This window comes from Triplophysa rosa, unplaced genomic scaffold (genome assembly GCF_024868665.1).
Source record: "Triplophysa rosa unplaced genomic scaffold, Trosa_1v2 scaffold739, whole genome shotgun sequence".
Lineage (NCBI taxonomy): Eukaryota > Metazoa > Chordata > Actinopteri > Cypriniformes > Nemacheilidae > Triplophysa > Triplophysa rosa.
Genome location: NW_026634753.1, coordinates 1 through 3251, shown reverse-complemented (window position 1 = coordinate 3251; position 3251 = coordinate 1). Strand labels below are relative to the sequence as shown.

General features: G+C 38.8%; 1 protein-coding gene across 1 annotated transcript; it reads right to left on the bottom strand.

Annotated features, from left to right (window-relative positions):
• Positions 1 to 15: 15 nt before the first annotated feature.
• txndc15 (thioredoxin domain containing 15) lies at positions 16 to 2241 on the bottom strand. The gene is made up of 5 exons (XM_057328711.1): positions 2042 to 2241; positions 1538 to 1911; positions 1078 to 1241; positions 796 to 926; positions 16 to 598 (listed from the first exon to the last, which is right to left on the bottom strand). Exons 1-5 carry the CDS (start codon positions 2121 to 2123, stop codon positions 402 to 404), a joined length of 948 nt encoding a protein of 315 aa, XP_057184694.1. The 5' UTR covers positions 2124 to 2241; the 3' UTR covers positions 16 to 401.
• Between the last annotated feature and the right edge of the window lie 1010 nt (positions 2242 to 3251).

Here is a 3251-nt window from a genome sequence, read left to right as displayed (position 1 = left end):
TATAGGTCATGACAAAAGATAAAAAACTAACATCAATCAAGCTACTGAGAAGCATTTAAGTGTTCCATACATACATAAAATGTACACACTGCAAGAATAGTATACGTGAGAAACAAGAGCAGTGATTTTCTACAGCAAATCAACTTTCATATAAATAACGCTACATCCAACATAACCTTTAAGAAAATTACTTTGGAATTTTAACTAACCTTGACTTTGTATAATTGGTTTACCTAAAGTCTAACACAAGTTGTAAGACTTGAATTCAATAGAACAAAATCAAATGCAAGTAAACTATAATATTGGCTGACTTATTTACAATGTTTGTAAATGATGTGCATCTTTATTATGCAATTATGTACAATGTATCACAACACTCAGATCTGATAATGCAACATATTCTATTCCTGGTGCTCATGGTCTTGTCCAGGTATTAGCCACTGAATGCTGTCTGTGCAAAGAATGGCATACAGTGTAAAGGCAGATATAAACAGGACAGAAAATACAAAGAGCCAGTCAATGCTTTTCACAGGAACTGCAGGCAGAGGTCCTAAATGGTCGTCGCTCCCTACAGCTTGATCTGGATTTGGTTCAAAACCTGGAAAGAAAATGTGTAGATAGAGTGACAATAATGTTCCCATATACTGTATTCATTAAAGAATCAAGTCAACTAGAGATGGTAATAGTTTTTTGTATTATACACAAGCCTAAAAACAAAACACTACTGTGCTTTTACGAGTCAACATGAAATAAAACTGTGACCATTTTTGGTTAAAACAGAAAAGAGTCACACACCTGTCTGGTTGGTTATGAACGATGTAAGAGTTTCTAACGTTCTTTCTGTTTGGTTGAATCTGGCCATTGGTTTGGCACCTTGAAACAAAAGTATATTGGGGACAGCCACCGTTCCAAACCGTGTTGACAGACTGTGAAAAGAGCAAGATATAATCATAACCATGAGGCACCCCTAAAGAGATGGCAACACTTCCATCACAAAAGACCAGATTACTCATGCAAATGTAAAGGAACAGCAGAGAGTAAATTTAAGCACGTGAACAATATGGTATTTCTGACAACCTGCTATGCTGAGACGCATCAAGTGCAAGGAAGTGCATTGTGGGAAAGGCTCGTGGCAATGTGTTGAAATGAGGAGCAAGGTTCGCAGAAAACTGACACCATGTTGTGTAAAAGAGAACCAAGGAACACTCTGTACCGTTGGCATTCAAAAGCTCCATCAGGTCCTGTGGGATAAATAATATTTAACAGTTCATTCCTGCTATCACATGAAATCTAATGATTAACATTAGAAACATTCTGTGCTGAATAAATGCTGTGCAGCGGTCATTTGGTCCTGTTCAGTTTCCCATTATGATTAAAAACTACTGTCTTTGTGAGTGATTCCTTAACATACTTATATGACTGCAGTAAAACAAACCCCCCTAACACTGGGTGCTGTTCATATTATTTTGTCCAACCCTTATTAATTTACCTGACAAAAACGAACACAGAAACAGTCTTTTTGTTATGACCTGCGTACCTGAGAGGAATTGAGAACCTGAATTGTGAAGTTCTCTATTCCCGTAATGTTTCTCTTATCACAGTTGACCTTGTAAGCCTTTGAAGTCTCCGTTGAGTTCTGGCTCTTCGTGTCCATGGGGTCAGTGTGAATCACTGCTGACAGTATGGGCTCATGTGTCTCCTCCAGCTCAGAGGAAGCTTTACACGGTTCATCAACACAATGTTCTCCCAGCAGAGACTCCTGCAGCTCTTTAGGAATGACATGCTCAATGATGGGAGAATGTGCTGTTCCCATCACTGCATCTGCCATCTCAGCTGTCTTGAACTGCTGTCTGTGTGGCCGAACCTCATCTGATTCATCACGAGCTTTGAACTCGGGGACCTCATCTACATCTGGAAAGCCAACATGACACACAAACAGCACAAAACATTACTCCTATGTACAGAAAGTGCCACTACAATAATTGATGACTCGTCAGTGTACTGTACAGTATGTGTTCAGTGTTTACGAGGGTGTATTTACCTGCATATGACAGCCTCACCACTCCCGCGATACACAACAAAAACAGCGCGAAACTGCGGCTTCGGTTTGATGTCGAGTTCATTTTGACGTCAACATATATTTTGGCGGATTTAACACATGGCTTTCGTTGATTCTCGTGTTAATGTTTGGTTACATTGCTTCTGGTGAACTAGAAGAGAAATGTTCTGTTTCCGGTTCATGCTGCTAACCATCTTCAGTACGGCGAGCGAGAGGAATCATTCCGGGCGCGTGCGGCAATGGAAATTAGGAATCATTCGTCGAAATTATACGTTGTGTTTTATTCGCACAGAAACCCGAATCCTCTATTCAGACGGATTAAAATTGCGGCGCCTTTTATTTTAAAATGCACATATTTGTGCAATGAAACTGTAAAAAGCATAATAATTTTAATATGTTGTTTAACGGCTGTGATTGGTCAATCTTTTTGCAGCGTGAATGGGAACAGGAAACAGAAACCACGTGTTTGTGTTGACTGAAATGTACAAATGAAATGACTACTTACATTTTTTATATATAAACACTGAATTAAAAATACAGAGTTAAGAGTTAAAACAAAACATAAGCATATTTCCTAAGATCCAAAGCACTTTAGCATCAGGTTGAAAACTATAGCTCTCTTTTGCAATATTCTGCCACCTGCTGTTGATGTAAGATGTGCAGGAAAGGTTACCGAGGCAACCAAACACACTCAACGAAAAAAAGTGTTGCTGTAGTGACCTGTGATCCATGTTTAGTTGACTACATATTCTAAGGTCAAGTAAAAAATCTGTACTTTATTTAACCAACGGCTTGATGCAATTAAGTTATTCAGCATTAGAAAAACCGAGAGAAATGCAGAAGAAAGAAAGTTATACAAGTTTGGAACGACATGTGGGTAAGTACATTTTTGCGTTTACTCTCTCTTTAAGAGGAACGACACGGCTGAAAAAGCTCAAAAAGAGAATCTATTACACCAGGATTCAAACAATATCATGTGTGATATTGTTCAGACTGTATGAGATGTCAATGTGTGCACGTGTGTGTAGAGAGCAGCAGTGATGATGTGAATCCCTTCAGAATCCCTCTACACTACAACAATCTTTTCCAGATGATGAACGAAGAAAGAAGTCGGAAGAAGCTGGTTTGTTTTCTTTACCCCATCAAAAAATGTATCCAACAAGAATATAAAACCCGTCCTGACCGAGCATCA

Excerpts from the sequence above, each read along its gene's own strand:
- txndc15 (XM_057328711.1), bottom strand. The coding sequence starts at position 2,123 with ATGAACTCGACATCAAACCGAAGCCGCAGTTTCGCGCTGTTTTTGTTG. Across the intron at positions 1,912-2,041 it reads GGTGAGGCTGTCATATGCAG|ATGTAGATGAGGTCCCCGAG; the intron begins GTAAATACACCC and ends TTGGCTTTCCAG. Across the intron at positions 599-795 it reads GTTCATAACCAACCAGACAG|GTTTTGAACCAAATCCAGAT; the intron begins GTGTGTGACTCT and ends TTTTCTTTCCAG.